We start from the raw sequence: 25,860 nt of genomic DNA on the forward strand, positions 1-25,860 counted from the left end.
GATGTTTCCTGGCATGGGACACAAGAAGATGATGATTCAGAGCTAGTCTCTACCCCCTCCAAGAGTTTGCAGCCTGGTTATGCTCTCCCAGGTGTTTGTAACAAGCCATAGAAACCAGGTGTGAAGGAAGTGACTGCTGTAGGAGGTGACTTCATGAGGAAGGTTTCCACAGAGCTGGGTGAGGAGGATTTGGATATTCAGAAGGGACAGGAAACATACTGATGGCAGAGGGAATAGCAAGAGCAAAGGCACAGAGGCAGGAAAGTCTATTTGGGAAATGGAAAACAGTGCATTCAGGTCTACTGAGTTTACAGTACAGCTCACTCGTTCACTTAACCAGCTTGTGTAAGGATCTGTGTTCAGCAGCGACAAAGGATTTGGTCACTTCTTACAGGAGAAGGTAAGCAGATTTGCCTTTAGGTTGCTGGGGAGAGTCATCCTGGAGTATTTCGGTGTAGCTGAAAGATTAGCTTCAGGGCTCCTGTCTTCATGGATACCTCTAACCTCGTCCCCACACCAGGCCATAAAAATGTTGACCATGGAGCCCAGGGCAGTGATGTAGCACATTAATCTTTCACCTGCAGTGCTGGCATTCCATATAGGCACTGGTTCTAGACCCTCCTGCTCAACTTCTCTTTACAGCCTGAGAAAGCAGTGGAAGATGGCCCAGGTCCTGGGGTCCTTGCACTCACATGGGAGACCCAGAAGAAGCTCCTGGCTCCTGGTGTTGTATTGGCTCAGCTCCAGCCGTTGTGGCCATTTGGGGAGTGAGCCAGAGGATGGAAGATTTTCTATCTCTCCTTATTTCTGTAAATTTGCCTTTCCAATAAAAATAATCTCTCAGGAGATTTTATTTACTATTTTTTATTATATTTAATATTATTTATTTTATTTATAGAAAGATTTATAGACACAGAGAGAAAGATCTTCAATCCTCTGATTTACTCCCCCAGTGGCCACAATGGCCAGAGTTGAGCTGATCTAAAGTCAGGAGCCAGCAGCTTGGAGCTTCTGGGTCTCTCATGCAGGTGCCAGGTACCAAGGCTTTGAGCCATTCTCGACTGCTTTTCTAAGCCACAGGCAGGGAGCTGAATGGGAAGTGCAGTAGTCGGCATATGAACCAGTGTCTCTATGGGAGCCTGGCGCATGCAAGGGAAGGATTTAGCCATTAGGCTATCATGTTGGGCCCAATAAATTTTTTCTTTTAAAGAAATTTTGGTCAACGGCCATGGACATTCTCAAAAGAAAGGTCTATTAATTGCAACTGGTTTACAGAATTCCCTCGGTTGCTGAAGGAACAGAAAGTGCCCTCCCTTCCTGTTCATGTGGTGGTAGCACTAGATGGTTCAGGGGCATTTTGAGGAACAAGCAAAGAGTTAAGATACATTCTACATGTGTTTTGTTGAATGTAGAATGTGGTTTGCAGTCTTCTTTCTGTATGCCTAGGTCAGTAGTAACTAGATCTCCTATAGAATGGGAAATAAATGGCCTCTGGAATTAGTCCATTGCTCACCAATCTGACACTTGACATTGTGACATGCACAGAAAGTCCCAGGGGATGGGCTGACTCCCAAGGGCAGAGTGTTCTAAGATACTGGCACCACATCTGGGTGGGTGGTGTAGGTGAAGTCAGGCCTGAAACTAAGGCAGCCAGAAACGGAACTGTGGAAAGTCTTCCAAATCTCATATTTGCTCAAATTTGATAAAAATCTTCAAAATACATATGACATTATCAATAACAAACTGTAAAGTCGGAAAAAATCTAAAGTGCCAATATTAATGCTATTGCTACGTGAACAACTTGATTTACTCTTACAGTCGTTATCTCAAACTCACATTTGCCAAATGATGGGCATCCACCTGCCCTTCCTTTCTTACCTCTCAGCCTCTGATTTCTCCAGTTCCTTCTTGCTCTTCCTTCATGGGGGTTCCATAGCCACATACCCGAGTATCCCTGACAATGACCTCACTTGATTCAAGTCCAGCTCCTGTCACTGATTGGCTGGGCAGCTTGCTCAGTCTCTCTGAACTTCTATTTCTTCATCTATAAGATGGAAACATCACTTCACAAGCCTGGGGCGGGGGGCAGGGAGAGTAATCATGGGAGCAGCACCATGAGCCTGGCACGGGGGAGACCTGGCTAATAGGAGCTGTCAGTATTGTTATTATCAGGTGCATCAGGGTGTACAGTGACTGCAGAAAGTCCTGCAGACATGGAAGAAAGCAATTTTCCAGAGCAACCTGGAGCCACCATGAGTTATGTTTTTATCCACCACATGCATACTCAGGACAAGCTACCTCCTACATTACAGACCTTAGGAAGCCCACCTGTGATGGCACTGCAGCTGCCCACACAGCTGCCGGTGTTTCCGTCGTGGCCTCTCTCGGCTCAGCAGATGGCAGATGGCATGTCTCTATGCTGGCCTTCTAGCCTGTCATATCTGACAGTTGTAACTTCCCCCACATCCTCTTTCCTCCCCCAGGCCCTCTGCTCCCGTCCACTGAAGCTCATAAGCAAGCTGACGCTAACTCATCTGCTCCTCCCTCTCTTTACTTTCTCCCTCTTTCTTCCCTTCTTTCCACACCATACATATTCATGATGTCCAGGCATAAATTTCAAGATTTTAGCAGACTCACAGTAAAATTTCAAAAGCAGTTTTGGAGGGGTCTGACATAGGGTTACTGATTTTTTATTTTGCTAAGACATAAAAACATACATACACATTGCCATCACCATTACTTAACTCGTATTACCATCATTTTACCAAAGAATGCTAAGTTAGTATCCCCAAATAAAAAGGGCATAGTACAGCCTTTAGAATACAAGGGCAGTCATTTATGTTGGATATTTTTAGTTTTTAAAATAATACACTATCTCTTTAATACTATTTTTCCCATTTTGTCATTGATCTGAAAAAAAAATTGGCCATCAGACCCCAGATTTTGGGGAAGTAGTGTTGTCAACAACGGTAAAAATACACGGATATTTATGCAGTGCCAAGAGCAGAGTCTGAAAGACAATGTGTGTGACTTTGGGCAAGTAACTGAGTCTCTCTGAACTCTAGCTGCCTCAGCTGTAGAATCAGGGACAATGATGTTTGCTACGCGGAGGGCTGCGGTGCTCAGCAGAATACTCGACATGGTGAGGATGCTGCCAGGTGTTCATTCTCATTTCTGCTTCACCAGGGAGAATCCAGTTCAAAGAAATTGTCTCCTGCTCTCCTGCCAACCACCTTGCCTTCTCTGAAATGGACCAAGGGCTTGGGCAGAACTGGGAATGCCTCTAGCTGCACTTAGAGAAGCTTAGCTGGGCTGCCTTGGTTCTATAAGCGATCCCCTCATTCCAGGAGTCCTGAGGCACAGGCGGGCTATGCTGTTTTGGAATCACCCTGAACACTTGTTAGAAGTGGGCAGTCTTGAACTTGAACTGTGGTTATGCAACAAGGTGGAAGAATCTACCATGGGGGAAGGGCATGGGGAGGGGGGGAGAATCCCAGTACCTATGAAACTATGTCACATAATACAACGTAATTAATAAAAAAAAAGTGGGCACTCTTGGTCCCATAATCGGTCTGTGGTGGGGACCAAGAATTTATGCTTTTGAATCATGGCCCTTTAGAGCCACTTCTCCCAGCTCTGTGTTCTCCATCTCAACAAAGGACATCTTGGGACTACTTCAGTGGCTCAAACCAAGAGATCCTGGGGCTATTATGGATACATTTTTCCCCTTCTCCTTCCTATTCCTACACCATCACAAACCAGCCACCAAGTCCGTGAATCTGCCTGGTTTTCTCAACTGCCACTGTCACCAGCCTGGTGTAACTCACTGTCACTTGTCACTGTGATTGCAAAGCCTGCACTTGTCTTTAAGTCTGCACCACAGGGTGGTCTGAGCCACCTTTTAAAATTGTATTTGTTTGAGAGGCTAACAGATACACACACACACACACACACACACACACACACACACACACACACAGGAATAGAGTGATCCCATCTGTTGGTTCACTCCCAAATATCTACAATGGTTGAGAGTGGGATGGGGCTGAACACAGGAACTAGGAACACAGTCTGGGTTTCCTCTGTAGCTGGCAGGGACACAATCACTCGAGCCACTGCTACTGTCTCCCAGGGTCTACACCAGTAGGAAGCTGGAACCAGGAGCTGGAGCCAGGGATAAAGCCAGGCACTCTGATGTGGGAGTTAGCTGAATACCCCCATTTCATCTGCTGCAACTCTTCCAAAGTAGTCAATAGACATAACATAAAATCTTAAGTAACATGACCCCAAGGCTGTACTTTGCCTGCTTTTGGCCTATACTCCAGGCTCAGCCTGCATCTGCCTCCCCCCTTTTATTTTCCAGACCCTTTTACTTCCTCATGGTTCATGTATCAGGCATTTGAGGTGTTATTTTCTTTCTTCCTGGCCACCTCTTTTGTCTTTTTCTCTGCGATGATTGAATTAGCTTCTCTAAATGGTTCAGAGTTTGATTTAAACATCTTAGGGCCCTCATGATACACTAATCCCATTGTACAATTCTGGTAGCCTCTTTTCTTCATGTTTACTTATGTGCTTGTGTCCCGTGGTAGAGCTAACGCCACAGAGCAGGACTTTTGTTTGACTTTGCATTTTCAGTATAATGCCTGGACATAGTAGCCACTCAATAAATACGTATGTATTCAGGGAAGGAACGAATGATTCAAGGTGCAGACTTCCAGTTTTAAAAAGAGGGCTAGGATTCCAGCCCCCAAAATTCACCTTTTGGATGGGGTGATTGGCCAAGTACACAGCCTGGAGAGACCCTTATGTGCCGTCATGCAGGAGGCAGGGAGAAAATTAGCTTTAAGCTGGAACATGGCTAGCTGACCTTGGCCTTTCTCAGGTTGCTTATTTCTCAGGAGTGGGAGGGTTGGTGAGAGAGTCTGTGGGAAGTCTAGCAGAAGATCTGCTACATGTACGGATGTGTCCAATAGCCATACAATCTCACTTGGTCATGCAGCTCATGCAGGCAGGGGCCATGTCGGCTTTGGTTCAACAGCACAGTGTGTAATAGATACTTTAGGGAGTCCCTGCTAACTCAATAAATGATGCAAAGCATTTTAGCTCGGTAGGAAGTCCCACTTCCAGGAAGGAGTCCCTGTGTGTAAAACTTTTCCCCTCAGCAAGGAGTCAAACCAAAAGCGTTTCTGTGGGCAGCTCAGCTCTCTATGCCTTGAAGCCAACAAGCTGGATGATTTGTGTATGCATTTGTAGGTGTGGCTTTGTCCTGAGTCATCTCAGAGACCCCGGCTCTCTCGTGCTTGTAGGGAGTGGAAAATCATCAACACTCGTTTGAATGAGAAGGCTGGAGAATCAAATCCATACAGAAAAGGATTTTGGTTTGGATCAAGGACTACAGAGAGCACAACTGTTCTTTGAAATTGACCTTCATTTACTTGGAGGGGAAAGCAGCTAGTTCAATAATGGTTTCCTGGTGCCTTTCAGCATTGTAAAAGACGGAAGAAAAATTTGGAGCAAGGCAAGGTTCTAGTGTTTTCTACACAACTCACTAAGCTCAGCTACCAGCTGGCTTGCTCAGCACTTCCTGCAACAGTCCGCCACCTCTGTCTCCCCCACTCCATTCATTGTAAGCCACCCTTCAACACACAGCCATTCCTTGCCCAGGCCCCTGGCAGGTGGCTGGTGATCTTCATTATAATGCCAGCCAACTCAAGATTCTCTTGAACATCTTGTGTGTGGCCCATGAACTAGAAGCCCTGCTATATTCTATTCCAATTATTTCTTGTCCTTCCTTGGATGGATTCCAGGGGTCAAATAAAAAAAAGTCATTGTTTGGTAGAGTGCAACCCTTTCTCTTGAGCAAGTGAGTACTGGTCCTGGATTCAACTTCATTTGAGGCCATAAGGGCGAGGGTAGGGGAGGCATTACAGGTAGGAAAGGCACAGCAGGAACTGAGAGGCCCTGCTCTGCACACAGCCCAGCCCTGCTCCCAAAAACAAAAACCCTGGGTGGAGGGAAAACAAACAGGGCCCCTGGGCAGGATCTCATAGGGGGCATGGCTATTTTTCTCCTTCCCAGAAGGAATCCCAACCCTTCTCTCCCATGGAGAAAACAAACATGGCTATGGAAATCTGTTCCATCTAGGCCCCTGAAAGTCTACAACCATCTAGAAGTGACTCCTATCTGCATTTGCATCCCTCTGTCTGCCAACCACTATATCTCTCCTCCCAGCTGTCCCCCCCCACCCCTGCCACCAGATCTGATTTCTCCCTTCAGGAGTGAAAAGGCCTTCACAGAAAATTCAGAATGTGGAACCTTCTTCAGATTCCAAAGGAGTTATTGTCCTACATCACACTACTTTCCTTTGAGTGTTATTTCAACTCAGAAGAGGTAGAAACCCACATGTCCATTTTGTTGGACTGTTCTTCCTCAATGATTAGGAAAACATTCATTACTTTCTTGATTTGAAGCAATCAAGTAACTGTGGATGAATCTATACCAAATTCAAGGCAGTTCCCAACTTCTGATGGGGAATCCTCTTCTCCCCTGCTGGTTCCAGGAAAGATGGATATGGATGGACTTAGCTGCAGGACAGCACACTGGGGATCACCAAGAGATCACAACTGGGAGAGTCAGACAGTCATCATACAGAGAGGGGGTACAAGTTCCAAGAGTATCTGGGAGGCAAGACCCTCTACTGCCTATCATGTGGAGGCCAGAAACCTGGGATACAAGAGGGACAAGGTATCAGAGCACAGGTGGAAAGGAGAGAGACATGGGGAAATTTCAGAAGAAACTGAGCATGGGCTTGATGACTTGAAGGGCAGGACCCAGAGACAAGTGACACCATCCATAAATCACCCTATGGCTGGGGGCAGGTCCAAGCTTGGCAGGGTATGAAACTGGTCTCTAGGGAGTTGGAGCCTGAAGGGACTCTTGTGGGGTTCACAACCTGGTTTGTGGACAACCTCTTCAGAGTTACTGGGTAGGCTGATTTAACATGAAGACCCTTGGGATCCTTCAGTCTTACTGAATCTGATTCTCTATGGGTGGAATTCAGGTACTTACATTTTTATCAGGTTGACCAGGTCATTCTGATCATTCAAGTTTGAGATCACTTCTTCTAGCTCCACCCTCTCACGCCCTCTGTTGAAGTTCAGGCATGAGATTTGAAGTCCAGAGAGGCAAAGCAGCAAGCCTCAAGTCACAAAGCTGAATGTGTGGCAGGGTTCGCCTGGGAATATGGTTGTCCCTGCCCATTAGTAGTGCTCTTCCCATTTCAACATGCTGGAGAGCTCCCCACCTGTTTGTACTGGCTCCCCTGGCCTCCTGCCAAAGCCTGTACCTTTGATCCACTCCTACATCATATAGGGACCTTGTCCTCCCAGAGCACGCTCTTATCACATCCTCTGCAGGCTGTATGCAGGGCACAGGAAAAGGAAAATGGAGAAAGACCCAGTTCTTGTCTGATCTGTTCAAAACAGGTATGAGATCTGGCAAACTAGAGAGGGAGAAAATGCGCAGGTGAATCCGAAGGAGTAACTAGAGTCTAATTTGTAGTACTAATGGCTCATTTTCCCTGAGTACCATAGTATGCTGTATACCATGGTAAGTCCCATGTACACATTAGTAAGTGCAACCCCCATGGAGTGGATACCAGTGAATAAACTTTGGTTGATGAAAAGATTGAGGTCCACACAGGAGCAGTCACTTGCCCAAGGTCATGTTTCTAGTAAGAGACCAAGTCATCCCTACATGCAATCGTGATGGTTCAGTGCAGTGGGACTCATCATCCACTGTTAACCGGACATGCCTGCAGCAGGACCCTAAGGCACCAGGAAAATAAAGTGAGATCGTCTGCAGTGGGATGTACTAGGGGTTGTACTTCAAGCCTTTTCCATTTAACAATGATCTCAAAGTATTTCTGAAAGGCATTAGCCTCCAAGTCGGCCTAAGAGGGCATGGACAGCAGGTTAAATAGGCTTTTCTCCCATTGTCTCATCTTAATGCAACTCCTGGTATCAGTTTGCTTTCTTTCCATTCACATTTCTTCTTCCCTCTTGAAAGCACTAGATTTTCAGGATTTGAGTGGCTACAAGGCTTGGGTTCTATTCAGTTTTGAGTCTTTGATGAGCTTGCAGGTTTATGTGGTCCATGCATGCAGCAGTCATGACCTCTCTCACTGTCCTGGCACATAATCATGTCAGCATCACCTATCTCCATTCATTCATTGTGTGCACTGTTCTGCCAGGGGGAAATGTGAAGAAACCCAAGAGCATAGGTGCTACCTCTGAGAAGGGACGAGAGTTTCCCCAGTCATGTGGACAGCATATCACAGTGCCTTCTTTTAGGTTTAGAAGAAGCCAGGTGCCCTTGTGAGCTGCTCAATTGACAGGGCAACCCAACCAAGCAGAACGGACGTGCTTTTCCTACAAGGGGGAGGCCACACGGAATTCCTGGTGTCTGGTAGCTGAAGGTGTAGGGACAGCTATCATTTCATTCTAGACATTCCACAACTCAGAGGAGTCAGGAACATCTTGGGGTGAAATATGAGAATGGGTGACCTTCTGGTCATCTTTTCCTCTGTAAATCTCAAGCTTTGGTTAAGCCAGAGGCTAGCTGAACTGTGTGGCTGTGAAACGCTGTTATTAAGCGATAATGAAGGCAGTGCATGGAGGCGGGAGGGTAGCCAGCAGGGGGAAGAGAGCTGGCAGCAGGGAAGAGTGGGGTGGGGGTTGGAGGGCAGCTTCTGCAAAGCTCTGGAGGAGTGTGGTTGCAGCAAGAGTCCAGGAACTGCTGAATGAATGCTGCCTGCCTGCGTACGAGCTGCCTGCCTGCCTCCCGAACGCCGCGTTTGCAGTAACTACAACTATTCTGTATGCTGCATTAGTGACGCCGCCTCAGCCGACACCTCGTTACTACCAAAATAACGCGGGTGTGATGCTCAGGGCCAGTGTCCTGTTGAATTTTTGAACCAAGGCTATGCAGTGAGTCATTCCCGATCCCAGATTTTCCTCCTGTGTTTCTATTTCGAGTGGCTAGGTATCTGAGTGTGCTCCACTACCACCTGAGTTGATTTTGAGCCAGCTCCTTAATCTGCACAGCCCTTTGCAGAACAAACAGTATTGTCCAATCTTCAAACACACACACAGACTGCACAAAAACAAAAACACACCAAAAACCCCAAGGCCCTCAACAATAACAACTCCAAGGCAAGCTCATCAGGAGGAGACCCAAGCTCCGAGGATGCCCACCTGCCCTCTGCCCATCTCCAGCTTACCTAGTGGGAGGGTGATGAAGAAGGGAAGCCAGCACAAGATGAACATACCAACCACGATGCCCAAGGTCTTGGCTGCTTTCTTTTCCCTGGAGAACTTAAAAAGTTTGACAGCTATGGAACTCCTGGGGTTGTGACCCTTGGCCTTGGTACTGCTGAGGGCGTCCTCGTGAAAGTTCTTGGAGTGGATCCTCAGGGTCAGCTCCTTGGAATTGGACATCTCTTTCATGACCCCTGCCTCCAGGTTCTTGGTGGTCCTCTTGGCCACGATGTAGACTTGGCAGTACATGACCAGAATGACGGCCAGTGGGATGTAGAAGGAGCCCAGGGAGGAGAAGAAGGCATAGAAGGGCTCTTCGGTGACCCCGCATTCCTTGTCATCATTGGGCGCTGGCTCCTTCCAGCCAAGCAGAGGCCCAATGGAGATGACAGTGGACAACACCCAGACACTGAGGAGCGCCAAGATGGCCTTCCTCCGGGTGACCAGCGTGGGGTACTGGAGAGAGTAGCGCACCCCAATGTAGCGATCGATGGAGATGGCGCACAGGCTCAGAATGGACGCTGTGCAGCATAGGACGTCCACGGCTGCCCAGATGTCGCAGAAGATGCGCCCCAGGACCCAGTAGCCGAGCACCTCCAGGGCAGCGGAGAAGGGCAGGACAGTGAAGCTGAGCAGCAGGTCGGCGATGGCCAGGTTGACGATGAAGTAGTTGGTGGGTGTGCGCAGGTGCCGGTTGCAAGCCACAGACAGAATGACTAGGATGTTGCCCACAATGGCAAAGAGGATGAAGGCGCCCAGCACCAGGCCCACGGAGATGGCCCTGGTGACGTCCAGCTGGGGCAGAGAGGAGTTGCTTGAGGTCTGGTTGGGGCCAGTGAAGTTGGCATTTTTCAACTCTCCCCAGTGGGCAGGTGCTGATGTGTTGTGGCCGGGGTCCAGATCGGGATTCATTTTAGAGTCCGCCCTCCATAGCCAGCGGGGGTGATTGGGGGTGAAGGGCTGCGGCGAAGGCTCCTCAGCTGCCCTGAAACTTTGCTCTGCTTGTGATCTTCTTCGCAGGGACGGCCTTCTGAGAAGTCATGTCCCCAGGGCAGTCCAGCTCTGGCGACAGCACGTCCCTTGCCTGCACCGAGCCGCTAGGTCGCCTGCTGGAGGAGAAGGAGAAGAAGGAGAAGAGGGGAAGAGGCGGCAGCTCCAAGTTTAATGGTCCGCGGCAGGCGCGCCGGGCTGGCGGGCGCAGGCGGGAGGGGGCAGCAGGGCCAGGGGCGCCCGGCAACGGCCGGCCCGCGGCGGCTCTGCACCGCGGCGCCTCCTCCGCCCAGCGAGCGCCGAGGAGGGTCTGCTGTCAATGAGCCGCCTCTGGGCTGACTGCACGCCGGTGACATCAGGCGGGGGAGCCCGGCACCCTGACTCTGCGCGGCACTAGGGGGCAATGCGGGTCCAGCAAAGGCCTGCGCAGCCCCGACTCCGCCACTCCAGGCAGCAGGGAGGCTGGCCGTGGCCCCTCCACCCGCGCTCCCTAACAGCGCACCCGGGGCGGGACCGGCGCGGGGGCGGAGCCGGGCGTGGGGATTCCCGGTTACCCACCCGCAGACTAAAATCCTGCAGCGCTTATTTTTCTTCCTATTCACTTTGGATTTCTAAAGTGGGATGGCGCGTGGAGAGGGTTTGCTTACCTCTGAACAGGGGGTGTCCGGAATCAGTCTCTGGATTTAATGAGATGTGCAACTTGACTGGCCCCTAAAAGAGGAACAATTGCAGGGGGGCTTAGGCAGGTGGGAGAGATCAGCCGAGATGGTCAATCCCTACGCTTTCACCCCTCTCTGCATCTCTCTGGATCTCCACAAAAGCTGGAGGCTTCTCTTCATTCATTCACTCAGCCACTCATTCATTCAATGACCGAGTACCCACTGCTGCCCCCGCGTGGCCCCTCCACCGGTTCCCTTCTAGGGACTGTGGGTTTAGGAATCGAACCAAAAAGATGCCAGCCTTCCAGGTGTTGGCATTCTAGCGAGAGGAGACAAACGCGTCAACAGATCAAGAGGTGAGTCACATGCAGACAGGTGTTAGGGAGCAAGAAAAGAAAGCTCAGGGAGGGAAAAGCACTGGGAGTGGGCGTGTGTTAGAGAGGGGTGGGGGTGAGGGAGCATCAGAACTTTTCAACAGCTGCTTGGGAGTGTTTTTGCATGGACGTTCCAGCCAAGAGCCGGCAGACTCAGAGGGGAAGCAGCCGCGAGGCTGTTAAGGCGGGCGTTGGGGGAGGCGGGTCCCTGGGGATTTGAGTCCTTGGCTGATGTTTCTCTTTTCTCTCTGATAGTCTGGTGCGTATTCAGCAACAGGGACACACTCCCAGGAGTGAGTGAATGTTGCTCAGAAGTATCCATTCCCCCCACCCCCTCTGAAAAAAAAAAGCCCAGGGAAGAGCCTAGATAAGGTTAGAATTTATTCCACATTTCTTAAACCCAACATTGTGCTCCGGTATTTTTACATTTTCTTGTGAGCAAAGGGGCTGTTATCATCTTCGTTTCTCCTTTGCAGATGTAGTTCCCCAGAGGTTTTGCCTCTTTGTGTAAACCCACACGCAGCCCTGGAGGAGGAACCAGGGTGGGAGCCAAGCGCATCTCTGAGATCTCTTTCCAAGCTGAGCACTTAGCTGCCCTGTCACACTCTGCCCCCAGGACCCTGCATCGAGGACTGGACTGACTGTTACAGAGGGAGCTGTGTTCTCCGAGGGGTCAGTTTGGGGGACCTGAACTGTTAGTGCTGGGATGGAGTTCACACTGGCTGAGCACCTGCTGAGAGCCAAGAACCTACTCATTTGAGAGAAGTGTAACCACTCTCCATGGATAGATGAAAAAACAATGATTCAGAGAAAGGACTGTGACTGGTGAGAGACAAGCAGGATAGAGCAACAGGTCCTGTCATCTGGAGGCTGAAAAATCATGTCTGGGGCTGGTGCAGTGGCACAACATGTTAATCTTCTAACTGCAGGGCTAGTAATCCATTTGGGCACCAATTTACGTCCCAGCTGCTTCACTTATGATCCAGCTTCCTGCTAATGTCCTGGGAAAGCAGTAGTGGATGGCCCAAGGCTTTGGACCCCTGCACCGATGTGAGAGACCTAGAAGAAGCTCCTGGACCCAGCTTTGGCTGTTTTGGCTACCTGGGAAGTAAATTAGTGGAGAGAAGATCTCTATCTTTCTTTCTATTTCTCTAACTTTCAAGTACAATAAAATAAATCTTTACCAAAAAAAAAAAAAAAAAAAAAGTCACGTCTGACACAACACTGTTCTACTCCAACCCACAAGCTGTGCATCTTGCGTTTCTTGCCCCTGCTCTTGATGGTCACTGTAAACTTGACATTCAGGGGTGGAAGCAAGGTTCTCTCGTGGTAGCTTAGTTCTAAACTCCGCAGCTCCAAGGTAGGCTCTTAAGTTTCACTTTTATGGGGGTGAGAGCAGGTGTTTAATCATACACCAAGCTGAAGTTCTAATTTTCTCCCGCCCAAACACACAGACTCCCAGACTGCACAAAACACAGAACTTCAAGGATTTTTCCTGGAGGTTAAGAAGAAATGTGTGTGGAGACAACCCTGAAAACAGATTTCTCTATTTCCCTTCTATCAATTACATTGGCTAAAGTTGTAGTTGAGCACTGAACATAAAGCGATTCTTAGGTTAGAGTGATTTAGATCTCCAAGTACTCCTGGGACCCCCAGCTTGTCTCACTTCTCACTGTGAAAGTGTCGCAGGGGAGCAGAGAGACCACCAGGCTGCCAGAGCTGCTCCAGGGCAGGAGTGCTTGCCCATCTATTTCCCAGGCTCACACACATGGCTACCACAGAGGCACAACACTCCAAGACAACCTCTTATCATGTATGCTGTGAGTTGGGAGACTGGCACGACTTGGGGACAGCCCTTGTCAGGTGTTTGAATGAAGAGGATAGATTGTCCATGTTTTGAAATGGCTGGAGACAGAGGCGGGCCAAGATGATCTTTGAAATGCCGTAGATCCAGGTGGTTGACTTCTCTTGCAGGATAATTCAGCAGTCCTAGTGACCTTTCTACCACATCTCTTTTATGGGGAGCAGAAGTGGGGCATCACCCACACAATCTCCATCTTTTTTATGTATCTTGATGTCTAAGATGATGGCATTGAACTGGTTCACTCTCCAAAGAAGTAGTAGGAGGAAGAGAATACCAAAGAATTGGCACAAAGCTGGTGTTTAACACAAGGACAGGATGTGGGGAAGAAGCGGGTGGGACAATCTGAAGAGCATTTCCAAGTCCACATTTTGATTCTGGCAGCCTCTCTCCCTGGGCATTGGCTGCACCAGCCATGAACAGGCAGTGGCACACCATTAAATTTATAGAGGCCATGTCTACAAGGTCCCAGCAACCAGCTGCAATGCAAAGACAGCCTATCAGACAGTTTTCTCTGATGGAAAAAGGCCAGGGGAAAAATAGCAAGCTCATCTGAGATTCAGAGGAGGTTTCTCCATATTACAAAAGAGAATGGTTTGTTATCTAAATGAGAATTTATGTCTTAATGCAATATCAGGATAGAGAAGAGAAGAAATGACTGAGCCAGATTGAGAAGTTCCTAATGCTTGTTGATTTCAAGCGTGTTGTCATTTACTGGTGTCTTTTGCAAAGGCAGAATAAACATCCCACCGTAAAGGCAGACAGGTGCTGCAGCTGCGGAGCAGGAACCCGTCAAGCAACCTTTGCTAATGGTCATTTCCTCGCTGCTCTTCGCCTGCCTTCCCTGGAGGGGGCTCCTAACCCCTCTGGTTGATTTTTGACCCATGGAATTGACCATTTGTTCAGGTGTCATGAGGATACAGACGATATTTCATTTTCTTGGTATTCCCTGGGGCTGAGCCAAGCACAGAGCTCTGACTCACTCAAGGCTTGGGGAAGAAGAATCTTTTCATTATCCATCTTATTACATTAGAAGCCGCTGATATTGCAAGCTGCCATTTTTGTGAGCCCTTTAGGAGAAGCTGGATGTGATCTTTGGGGGAAACTGAGGCTCTAGGCAATTCGGGGATCTGTTTAGGGTGTCTGTGAGGTGACCTTTCCCCTCAGTGATTACGCAGCTTGGCATGGCTCTCCCTCTTTGAGCTCTCTGATTTTCACTTCAACCAGACATATACAGGAGTGCCAGGCCAGGTACTTTGGACAGATGAACAGAGTAAGCAAGCAATAACCCAGCGATGAGCTAGTACAGTGGGACATGATGATGATAATGACAACAGGAAGGTACTTGCCAGACAGTGCCTACTTAGTGCTGGCTGTTCCATGTGTATTTGCTCAAACCTCCACAGTAACGCAAGGGAAGAGCCATCCTTATTTTCCAAATGAAGAAATTGAGGTTTGAAAAGGTTCCATGACATGGCCAAGGCCATTCAGTGAGTAAGCAGCATTGGTATTCAGAGCCATATTGTCTAGCTCCAAAGACTGCCTCCTTCTCCCTGCACCAGACTGAGATTAAAAAAAAAAAAAAAATGCAGCAGAAAGCTCAGTATTGGCCTGAAGGAAATTACAGGAGAAACAGAATGTATCCGGGTCCTGAGCGAGGTGGAGGTCAGGGATGGGCGGACGGTTTTGCCGAGGAGGTCCTTCAGTCACTCTGTCCAGGAGTCTGGCTGCTGAGGAATTGACAGTGGACCTGGAGTCTAGTCCCACTTTCATCATTTAATAGCTTCTAATGCGACCTTGGGTAGGAGAGCCAAGTGATTAAAAACCTGAATCCTGGCATCAAAAGACCTGTTTTGATGTCCCAGTTTTACTCATTTCTTAGCTGGGTCTATTTGGACAAGTCATTTGAATCACTGTCGGCCCCAGTTTACTCATCTGTGAAATGAAGATCATGAGGGTCCCTATCTCCTAGTGCTGTGGCGTACAGCGGATGTGGTAACGTGCGGAGGGGGTTGAGCACACAGCGTAGTATTAGCCTCAGCCAGGAGTTAGTAGCAGCAGAACAGGTGCTAGGCACTGGGCCCAACAAGCCTTATGTCTACTATCTCCCTGAAGCTGAATACTAGAAAGAGTAGGAAGTGGATGTTATCAATATTGACTCTTATGCAAGAGGAAATACAGGCTCAGACAGTAGTTCAGCAGTTTGCTTGAAGTTCTAGGCCTAGCAAGTAGCAGAAATGGAATACAGAGAACCCAGTGAAGGAGATGAACCATGAGAAATGAATCTGAGAGGTGAGGCATCGGCTCCCTGGGGTCACGGGGCTTGGGGGATGAGAGTGCTGCTCTGTGCCCCTGGTGGGCGAGGGGAGGAGTGTTGTTCCTTCTGAGCAGGGAGCTCTAGCAGCCCAGGCATTTACTGCCTCCCAAGGCAGAAGGGCAGAGGTTCCTGAGAGTTAGCCATTGAAGCCAAACTGCCTTGTTCCTTGCTAATAGCTACTTGTCACTCTGGCAAGTGGGGAATCTCCCTGCCCAGTGCTTGTGGTTGCAGAGGTAAGGCAGGCCGAGTTGAGTGGCAGCCCTTTGCGGCAACTGGCAGCAACTAATTGCCAAGTCATCCCAGGTCTGGGAAGAACCCGGGAGACTTCCATGGAAGGCCGTGGTGTCAAGGGTCAGACTGCTGGGGTGTGCTGTCTCTGGGACCTCCTAAAGTCCATTCTCTGTGATGCCTACTAGCTCCTTTGTAGGAGCTGCCAGCACTGACCCCTGGTACCACAGAGTGGAGAACAAAGGGGAGTGTGTGCTGCTTTCTTGAACTGTCACTGTCCTGACTCCTTATGTATGTGTGGTCAGGGGCTTGTTGCCATCACTTTTCCTAGGAGTCTATGGTGGCTCCACTGCCATAGATCAGCATGACGGGTTTCTGAAATATCAGGTCCAGCAGGCTGTAGAGCTCTAGCCGGGCTCGGGTTTGCACACCATGGTCTGGGGGTCACATTCAGTTGTATGCCTATCTTGGTCACTAGAGTTTTGCTGGAACGTAGCCCATTTGTTTGTGTCTTGCGCATGGCCACTTTCATGATACAATGGCAGGGTCGAATAGTTGCCATGGAGATGGTCTGTCTTGCAAAGCCTAAAATATTTACTCTCTGGTCCTCTGCTGAACAAGTTTGGTTGCCTTTCACTTTGTCCAACTCTCTTCCTTTACACGCAGGCACCCACGGATCCAGGAAGTGGAAAGTGTTTTTTATGGCAGAGGCAGGATCAGTAGCTGGGGGACTTGAATCCATGCCCAAGGCTCTGTTTGTGTGATGCTGTCACTGCTGGAATTCTAGCTTTAGTCAGCCAGATGTTCAACTTCGGGCAAGCTGTGTTAACTCTTTCAGCTTGCTTTGTACAAGCGATAAGGCACATCCTAGGGTGTTGTGAGAACTACCAGAGCTGCAATGCGCAGACTTGGGGCCTGGTTCATAAAGATGCTCAACAAAGCATCATTACTTTTCTTACACTGCTGTCTGCAGCCACTTTTCATGTGTCATGTATATGCAACACTGATCTCTCTATCCACCCAGCTCCGCTTCAAATTTCTTAAGGAGTAGTACTCTTACTAGTTTTTGAGAAGCTCCTGAAAACTGTGGCTATGTTGTTTTACCCCACACATTCCTTGACCTCCTCACAGGGCCTGCCTCAGTGCCAAGCTCCTGGCAGGGCCCCCTGATCAATGGCTCTTTGCTCTTATTACTTCTTGTTTCTGTCTGCTGAACCTCCTCCTGTTGACTAGCTCAATGTAACCTCTTTTCACCTTTGGGCAACAAAACACATTCAGTGTTTCGCCATTCATCATGGAGCAGAACTTGAACTGAACACAGTGAACTGGCATTAGCCTTCCTTGTCCTCCCAGGGTTTGCAGTCTAAGATGAATAACAGGAACATGCAACTGAGGATGCATAGCGAATTGTGTCTGACATTGAACAAGGATGTGAATTAAATACAGAAAGTAGTAAGTACATGAACCAGGTTTCAAATATCTCCATTCTTCCTCTTCTTCCTCAAATGTGTTCTCTGACCCAAGCAATAGAAGCCCTTTGGGGGATTTTCACTTGTGGTAGCCACCAAGTTCAGAAAGGTCTCAAGGAAGTGGTGGGAAACTTTTCCTTGGGGGCATCTAAAAATTGTCCCGGGACAAAGTCTTAGAGCCTGGCTTTGGAGCCGACAGACCAGACCCCATGGGAGTAAGGCCAGGAAGTGATGTCATAGGACACTTTCTGCCTTCTCATGTCCAGGCTCTGGCAGAGGTGACAGTGTGGGGTCCTGGGATAAATGTGGGCATGCTTGGAAAATGGTGTGTGGTATCACTTAGGTCACTGGGGCATTGTGAGAGGGGGAGGAGAGTGAGAAGCAGGCACTTTCCTTTTCCAGCTCCATCATCACTGAGGACAGGATGTACCAGCATTTTTCAGCTCTTTAGTGGACCCCAAATCAAAACATCTGGAGCATCATCTTGGGAATCCTTGCAAGCTGAGGGGAGGAAAGGAGGCATCTTGGTTTTTCTTCTTCTGTTGGGACTGCCCTGGTGAGTGCCTGGGGGAATGGGGAAGATTTTGTGGAAGTTTCAACATAGGTGCAAGCTGATATAAAGGCAGTTAGGTACGTGATAGGCAGTAGTACAAATATCTCCTGTCCCAAAGGAGTGCTTGCCCCCGAGACGTCAGTGTTGCCTCCTGTTTTTGTCTGTGCATTAACTACAGCCTACTGAGTGCAGGTCTTCACCTGGCATTACACAAAGTGCCTGTGCACACATCATCCTACTTAGTACTCTCAACAACATTTCTGTGCTCCATTGTTGGCTCTAGTATACAGGCAAGGAAATGGAAGATAAGGGAGATTCATTAACTTGCCCAAGATTATCCGGAGATAGTCTGGGAGCAGAGGTAGTGCGTGCAACTCAAAAGCTGTTGCTTGTCACCTCATCACTCCCCAGATACCCCAAATTTGGCTGCTGGTTGGCTTGCTGCTAAAGAAAAGCACAGGAACTCACAGGTGAGTCTTGGCTGGCCAGGGGGGCAGACATCAGCTTGGGCTGTGTGCTAACTGCATAAAGAAGCTGTCCCTTCTCTGGAGCTGGATCTGAACATGGAATCTCTCTTTCTTGGCCCCAGCTGGAAACCGCAAGTGAACTTGTACGTTCCTGCCTCAACTTTTCCGAGCAGGAGGTTAGGAAATCCGAAGCAAATTGTTCCAGGTGGCAATGAACTGATAGGAGAAAGAGCAACTTTCAAAGATAGCATGAAAGATGCCAGTTAGTACTATCAAGTAGTTTATTAAATCACAGATTGATTTTATCCAGATAGAGGAAATTCTGGCTTCTGCAAATTCCTGGCTTTGCAACCTTGAGCAAGTTACTTCCATTATTTAAACTTTAATCTGTTTATGTGTAAAATGGGAATCTTACTAGTATTTAGCATATTGAGTTCTTGCAAGGACTAAGAAGAACAGTGCTGAGCACCTAGACAATTTTTGGTAAATATTAGATTTTGCTGATATTTATGTGTAATCTTAGAAATACAGAACAGAGGTAGTTGCTAGGGGAAAGTGGGTTAAGCCACTGCTTGGGACTCCCACATTCCATATTCGGGTGCTGAGGACTGCATCCAGCCTCCACTTCTGCTTCAGGTTCCTGTTAATGTACCTGCGAAGCAGTAGATGATGACTCAAATGCTTGGCTCCCTGCCATTCCCACAGGAGACTGGGATAGAGTTCCTGGCTTTTGGCGTTGGTCTAAACCAGCCATGGCTGTTGGGCATTTGGGAAGTGTCAAGTAAATGGAAAATCTCTCTCCCTCTCTCTTGCTGCCTTTCATATAAATGAAAAAGCAAACATTAAAAAAAAGCTCACAATGTATTTTTAGCATTTGGAGTCTTTAGGTACAGATTTTCCTATTGATCTCTCAGCCATCCTTCCAATCCTTTACCTACCAATTGATATGGCTAACACACGCTTTTCTAATATAAATTACTCCGTGAAATCAGTAACAGAAAATAGCAAAAAGAGCTAACATTTGTTGAGAACACATTGTGTGCTAGGTATGTATTATATGCAAAGGTCATTATCTTATTTTAACACATAACTCTCATCTGGAAGGTAAAAATAATGTACTTAATCTTTGATATGTGCAACTTCTGAAATTCCCATCATCAGAGGCCTGGGATGACTAGAAATATTTCTGCACCCAGAGAGAATGTCCTGTGAGACACAGATAAAGCTAGGGTGAGGCTGGGGAGTAGGAGGTAGGATGTGGTGGCCAGTTGGCCAGGAGGATCGCTGTATAGAGGGAAGAAGAAACCCAGCTCTATGGTTGTTGTCTAGAGGGAAGAAGAAACCCAGGTAGCATGGCAGGTCTGCAATTCTTGGCTATCGATACAATTAGTATCAACAAGAATTTTCCTTGTATACCACACCAAACAGGCTTACAGGCTATAAACCATATTATAGGCAGACCATTCATATCACAGGAAAACAGGGAATCAATGGGGAGTCATGGCCATAATCCCCCACCTGCCACAGGTACAATAGAGAGGATTAGGTTCCCAAGAAGGGCACAAAAGAGGAAACAGAGGGTAGTAAGTAGATGTCAAAGAAAACATATTCTTAGTCAGGGTCCAGGTGTGCTGTGGAAAAGAAGGATAGCATTCAGTTGAAGCTCTCAAGTCAAGCTGGGGACCTGGTCCCATCTCCAAGCCTGGCTGATTGGTGTTGTCTGCAAACTTCAGAATGTTTCTCTACTAAGTCTCGAGGACTGTCCACTTTACCCCATCTTGGTGCTGCTTCACTGGGAGCCCAGGGACTTATGAAGGAAGCAATCCAGAATCCTTGCCCAGGCAAAGGTTTTCTGCATAGGTGATAAAGCTTAAACTTTAACAGGGGGCATGACAGTCAATGCAGAGGCCTGGGTCCCAGCTCTAGATATTTTGCTACAGTGGGTCAGCTGTGAGGTTCCTGAAATTGTAATCTTCACATGGACCCACATGATTCTGTTGAAGAAGACCAGAGGACTACATTCTGAGCAATATCATTTTAGCCCCACATTCTCATTTTCCAGATGATCAAGTGCCTCATAGAGAGGGCTCTTGTAGGACCTTGGTGTTAAACCCGGGTTTTCTGATGACCAATTTTCCTACTGTTGTCCTCACTGGACACATTCCCAATGGTTTTGGCCTTCAGTGGCTCTGGATTGTTCCTTAGCTGGTCAGTGCCTAACTATTTCTCACTTCTCAGCTCACAGCCCACTTTCTCCACACTGTTTGCTGGCTGCTCCCAGAAGGCCACATCGCTGTCTTTCATAGCATTTACTTAGGTCTGCGGTTTCACTCCTCCATGTGAGTATTCAGTTACTATCTGCTTCTCTCCCTAGCCTTCAGCTCAATACCAGTTGGGCTGGTATTTCCTCTTGCTTAGCCAAAGACCTATGATAGCATCTTATGCACAGGAGGTGTTCAATAAGGATTTAGAAAGTGACTGAGTGAATGAATGAGAAGAGCAGATGAATGTCAGCCTTAACTGAAAATGAACATCATCCACAATCTGTGCAACTTTCATCTACCAGTGCTATTCTCTTCTTAGAAATAAAAAAAATACTTATTTATTTGACAGAGAATATTCTTATCTGCTGGTTCACATTCCAAGTGACCTCAGCCATTGGCACTGGATTGGTGCTGAGTTGCAGATCTAAGAACTCAATCTAGATCTCTCATGTGGCGGCAGCAACCCAATCACCCACCACCTGTAAGGGTGACATTATTAGTAGGAAGGTGGAGTCTGGGCCTGGATGTGGGTATGTAAGCAAGGCACTAATGTGGGATGCCTGCGTCTTAACTACTAGGCAAACAGCCATCCTTTTTGAGATGTTTTGACATTGCTTCTGTGGACCAACATGGTAGCACAGCAAATTAAACTGTTGACTGTGATCTCAGCATCCCACATCAGTGCTGTTCATTGTCCCGGCTGCTCCACTTCCCTTCCAGCTCCTTGCCAATGGCCTGGGAGAAGCAGTGAAAATTTGTCTTAGTGCTTGGATCCCTCCCTTGTTCCTCACTCCAGCCTGGATCAGCCCCGGCCATTGGGTGAGTGAACCAGCAGATGGAAAGTCTCTCTCTCTCTCTCTTCCTCCCTTCTCCCTCTCTCCATTGCCATCTATGTCTCCATCTCTGCCTCAAATAAATAATTAAACCTTGAAAGAAAAAAAATAAAGCTGCTCTTGTTTCTGACCCAGGATTTTTGACTGCAGTTGCCCACCCCATTCCTGAAGCCGAGCTTCCTGTAGGCAACATTGCATAGGTAGAAGCCTGTGAGGTTTCTCACACACACACATACACTCTCTCTCTCTCTCTCTCTCTCTCTCTCTCTCTCTTTCTCCCAGTGCAAAGCTATTTCTGTAGTGAATTTTGTGGTAGGAATCCATTCTCCTTTGTGCACCCTCCTCTTCCTTTCAGCTTTTGTCCTTCTCCAAGGTCCCAGTGCTACTAAGTCACCTCCAGGAATCCCTAAACTGCGACCTTTTCTCCACTTCTGTCCCTGATCAAAGTCTGCCAGTCCAGTGTCCTATTTCCTCAGGCTGCTGGGAGTGTTAGGAACTTTTCAAAAAGATGGATTCTTTCCAACACTGGATAATGGCCTGACCTGCTGCTCCCTTACCTCTTTATCATTTGCACTAAGATGGGCACTTTCTGAACCAAAAGGTGCATGCTCCAGTGAACTGGCCAAACCCTTGACTCTGTGAAGCCTAAGGCACACAGATGACGGGAGAATTCTAATGATCAACAAATAGTTATTAAGCACTGCCTAAGGTTTGAAGGGCATGTAAGGAATGAATGAAAAGTTATTTCCTCTCAAGGAACTTTATGGTGAGGTGAATCATCAGTTCACATTCAGTAATCATGTGGCAGTTACATAAAACTTCAATAGACTTTAGGATCTAGTTACTTGCTAAACAAATGGTGGTAACAGTAAGTACTATGAAGTTAGTACTATTAAATTAGACCATGTGTACAGGGTTCTTTGCGCTGAGCTGGACATGGTAAGTAGGCTCTATCAGTAATGTTAATTATTCCCCGTAAGGGAGGAAGACATGTTCCTGGACACAAGCAGGTTAGCTTGGTGCCCCCAAAGAGGGATGCTTTCTTTGAGGCACTAGGAAACACACTCATCTTGTGGAGAAACTTTATCCCCAAATGTATCCATATGTGTTCAGGATTGATTTCTACTTACCAGCAAGAATTCTCTTGGTGTTAAAACAGATTCTCTAGCATGCTACTTATCTACATATTTTTAAAGGAATTGTATTGACATCTTTTTGACAAAATCAGGCACTTGTATAAGAAAGTCGAAGTAAGCTTTCTAACTGATGCATAACAGCCCCTAAATTTCTATTCATTAACACCTTTTGACTTGTGTGCATAATGGACAGCAGCTGTTAAGTGGAAGCTCTGAGGCTCTTCCTTTATTTTATAGGGAAAACAGGTTGGGCAAATGATTTGATCTGAGTCACCCAGCCAGAACCAGAACTGGGGCCACTCATGTCCAGCTTGATTGTCTTTGATATGATTTGAATAGAATTTGGCTCCCCAAACTAATGCAGACACTTGAACCCCAAAATCTATGTTAGCTAACAATTAATAGACTTATGCTAATGGTTGAGAGTTAAAGTGGAAGCTTTATCTGATTACAATGTATGTAAGTGGGGTCTTGGGGAATGAATGGACTGGATTAAGTTGCTTGGCAGCACACCATGATCAAATCATGCTGACATTAAAAAAGATCACATACAAGGCAAATGATGAGCATGCTCCTTGGATCTCTGCTTCCCGATTCACCTTGAAATCCTCCCTCTCTCATATCTGGATGTCTAGACCAATGGGGCCACCCAAACTTGGACTGTGAATCTCCAAAACTATTAGCCAAAAAAACAAAAAGCTTCCTTCTTAATTACCTTCTTACGGGTTTTAATAATAAAAATGTGGGGCCTGGTACAATAGCCTAGTGGCTAAAATCCTCGCCTTGCATGTGCCGGGATCCCACATAAGCCCAGATTCATATCCTGGCAGCCCTGCTTCCCTTCCAGCTCCCTTCTTGTGGACTGGGAAAGAAGTTGAGACCTGCCCAAAGCCTTGGGACCCTGCACCTGTGTGGAAGACCCAAAAAAGGCTCCTGGCTCCTGGCTTCAGATCGTCTTAGCTCTGGCTGTTGAGGCCACTTGTGGAGGGAATCAGCGGATGGAAGGTCTTCCTCTCTGTCTCTCCTTCTCTCTGTTTATCTGACCTTCCAATAAAAATAAATACATCTTTTTAAAAAGTAATGAAAATGTGACTAACATAGTCTTAAACTAATTATCTTTAAAATAACTAACTATATTCAAATACCAAACAAATGAAGATAACTTAAAAATTCTCAAGTGCTTATAGCAAAAGTACGGAAAAGTATGGAAAACAAAAGGACAATCATCACTTATTACACAATTAAGAGAATATCACTGTTAACATTCCACTGCATGTTTTCTAGATTTTTCATATCACACAAATGCAAGTTGTTTGGCCTTTCACTGTAACTCCTGTTGTACACTGTGTCTCCATCTCCCAGACTCAGGTTGAACTTCTCTTCCAGCCTAGGAGTGAATGCTTGGCCCAACGAGAGCCAATGAGTTCCCAGAGACCTTGAGGAGATGCCAAGGTCGAACAAGAGGTGTTCCAATCATCATTCTGAATGGGTGTGTGGGGCTGAATGGAGTTGGTTGATATCTGCTGTCCTTGCCACACACTTCAACAGGAGATACCTGAACCATGCCTATTCTTTAAAGTGGTTTCAATTTTCATAGTGGCTTCAATTTTGGTTGGAGGATTTCAGCATCATTTTAGTATCTCTGAGCCCAGTTTCTCACCAGTAAACTGTGATAATCCTCGGGGGATTATAGTGAGGCTAATACCTTACTACTACTAGTGACAAAAGTGATAATTACATTTACAGCTGCTCTGTTAGGCACCATGTTGAAGGTTAGGAATTATGCCAAGCAGTTTAATGTATTGATTCATTAAATCTCCACACCCACAGAGAGTGGAGGAAGAGGGATCTGCTTTTGATTGCCTGTATAATGAGCAGAGACTGCAATGCAGGACCAGATCCCAGCTGCCCTGATCCCTAGTGCAGTCATTTTGCTAATAGATTGTTTTCACTTGTTTGAACATTTGGCATGGGGGCCTTGGTGCTTTTCAGGGAGACTGCCTTGCCCTCTACATTGGTAGAATATGGATTCCAACCTGGAGATTAGGAAGCTCCTGTGTGACTGTAGCACTGGTCAGAATCTCCTCTGTCAGCAGTACCCTCCTCTCTGCCTGACCCCCCAGGGTTCCCTAGGTAATTGCAGGGGACTCAGCATAGATTTATGGGCCTAGCAAATACCTGATGTGTTCTGTCCAAGAGCAATGGTGTCTGGCTCCCAGATGACTCATCATAAGGGAAAGACACACACAGGCAACAGAGGAGGAAGGAAATCCCCTGTGTTCTTTCCTCCTACAAGCAGGGGATTGAGAGGAATTCCTTCACCACACGTGCTGTTAGAAAGGCAGCTGGTATAGACAGGTAAAGTGAGGCCCTGATACCATCTGTTTCTTCATTTCTTCCATGAACAGTGGTTGAAGCAACAGTTTTGTTAAGCACCTTGTTAGACTGGGAGACACAAAGATGGGAAAAACAGACTCTACCATCAAGTATGTGGTTAGCTAAGAGAGGGAAGTAAGACATGGCAATGAGAACCTGTCACTTGGGAGACTTTGAAGTATACAAGAATCTCATGAGTTAATATGTCAGTTGTCCTTGTTTAAGGAAGTTAAAATTCACTTTAAACATTTTTCCTAAAAAATTGTGATTAAAATTGCATAAAATAAATTTAACCTTTTAGCAATTGTTAAGTTTACATTGTGGTTTTGCTAACTATGTGCATCATTGTACAATGATACCTAGGACTTCTACATTTTAAATAACTGAAACTCTGGATCCATCAAACCATTTCTCATTTGCCCTTTTCCCTAGCTCCCAGACCTGCCATTCATCTGTTTCTGTGAATGCAACTACTTACAGTGCTTCACATGCAAATAGTCATGCAGTGTTTGTCTTTTTTATTTCTCTTATCAAAATGTCCTTAAGGTTCACCCACGTGCTGGCAGAGGACAATACTTCATCTTCTTTAAAAGCTTATTAAAATTTCATTTCTTAGATCTTTTATTTATTTACCCATCTCTTGATGGTCATTTTCTTTTGTCATCTGTTGATGGCAGCTTCTACTACTTGGCTATTGTGACTAAGGCTGCATTAATATGGCATACAAATGTATTTTTGAGATCTTGTGTTTTAATTCTTTTGGAGGTACAAGCAGATTGGGATTGCTAAATCATATGGGAGCTCTATTTTTAATGTGCTGAAGAATCTCCATACCGTTTTAATGTATCATTCTGTAATTCCACCACCCATGCCCTAGGATTCAACTCCTCCATATTCTCACCAATACTTGCTACTTTTCTGTATTGTTTTTATTTTGATAGGAGTCACTTTAATGGATGTCAGGTGATATTTCTTGGTTTTGATTTACATTTCCAGGCTGATGAGAGGATCTTTTT

The 25,860-nt window shown here is 46.9% G+C and overlaps 2 protein-coding genes across 2 annotated transcripts in view; both read right to left on the bottom strand.

The window, feature by feature from the left end:
* ADRA1B (adrenoceptor alpha 1B) overlaps positions 1-10,788 on the bottom strand; it is a 56,981-nt gene extending 46,193 nt beyond the window's left edge. The window contains exon 1 of the mRNA XM_004587478.3: positions 9,281-10,788. Within this exon, the coding sequence (XP_004587535.2) occupies positions 9,281-10,229 (949 nt within the window). The 5' untranslated portion in view covers positions 10,230-10,788. The remainder of the gene's footprint in view (positions 1-9,280) is intronic.
* TTC1 (tetratricopeptide repeat domain 1) overlaps positions 1-25,860 on the bottom strand; it is a 237,361-nt gene that overhangs the window by 116,029 nt on the left and 95,472 nt on the right. The window lies entirely within an intron of this gene.

Source organism: Ochotona princeps, chromosome 19 (genome assembly GCF_030435755.1).
Source record: "Ochotona princeps isolate mOchPri1 chromosome 19, mOchPri1.hap1, whole genome shotgun sequence".
Classification (NCBI taxonomy): domain Eukaryota; kingdom Metazoa; phylum Chordata; class Mammalia; order Lagomorpha; family Ochotonidae; genus Ochotona; species Ochotona princeps.